General features: G+C 47.6%; 1 protein-coding gene across 1 annotated transcript; it reads right to left on the reverse strand.

The window, feature by feature from the left end:
* Window positions 1–77: 77 nt before the first annotated feature.
* Window positions 78–689, reverse strand: LOC117110891 (the record flags this gene model as incomplete). The annotated part of the gene is made up of 2 exons (XM_033253720.1): window positions 78–303; window positions 418–689. Coding segments are annotated over 2 exons (498 nt in total), but the record flags the coding sequence as incomplete, so codon positions are not given.
* Window positions 690–914: the final 225 nt, after the last annotated feature.

Raw genomic sequence — 914 nt, forward strand, 5'->3', positions numbered from 1 at the left:
ACGTGACGTCTTAGGATCGATGTCGTCTATGCGTCTGGCATCGTTCAGCAGCATCGTGCATTCGGAAAACGTAATACGAATGTTTGGCAACAGAACGTCGAGAAACGTTAAATCCACCATGGCGTTGACAATGTCCAATCGTTCTAGTATCGGAAATGCGTTAAGCTTCTTTGCAACATTTCCGTCGATAACGCCGTTTGGTCTGGTAAGAAAGAGTCTACGAACAGAGTTGTCGAGGCTGGAAAGATTCTCGATTTTTTCGATCATGCGGCTCGGTCTTTTCATACACAATACGTCGTCAGCCTAGTGGGGAGGGGGAGGGTGAAAGATAAGGAAATTACATTCAAATTTTAAGTCTGAGAGTGCCGCACGCGAGCGCGAGCCGCAAGCACGAGCCGCAATCGAGAACGTACTTACTTGATTTTTTTGCGGCTTGGATGGCACGCAAACTTTCATCGAACAATTGGTAAAGATCGCCTGTATCGTCGGCGGCAGATTACCGACAAATGATTTTCTGACGTACGCGTCGGAAACATTTAATCGTTCCAGATGCGGGAACCTTTGCAATTTTCTGGCTATTCTATCGTCCAGATGCACGCCCGGTCGTTTTATATCGATTTCGGTTACATCTGCAGCCGGTAGCTGGTGTAGCTCTTCGATGCTGTGCACGGTGTGTCGGTGATCCATCTCTGCAATAAGAAGAAAAAGAAGAAGTAATACTACTAACATCACTCAACGTCAGCATGAAATCAAGTGATGAAATGGAGAGTAAAATTACCGGACTGGAACTTCGAGTGCTGCTGGGTTCGTGCCCCGAAGGAACGCATTGTTGCATCGATTGTTCCGGATTGGTGGGAACGATGAGATTCTCTCGAGGGGGTGGCCCGAACTGCGGTTGCAAGATCGCAACTTTG

Source organism: Anneissia japonica, unplaced genomic scaffold (genome assembly GCF_011630105.1).
Source record: "Anneissia japonica isolate Jap-2015-1 unplaced genomic scaffold, ASM1163010v1 scaffold137317_len897_cov109, whole genome shotgun sequence".
NCBI classification, from domain to species: domain Eukaryota; kingdom Metazoa; phylum Echinodermata; class Crinoidea; order Comatulida; family Comatulidae; genus Anneissia; species Anneissia japonica.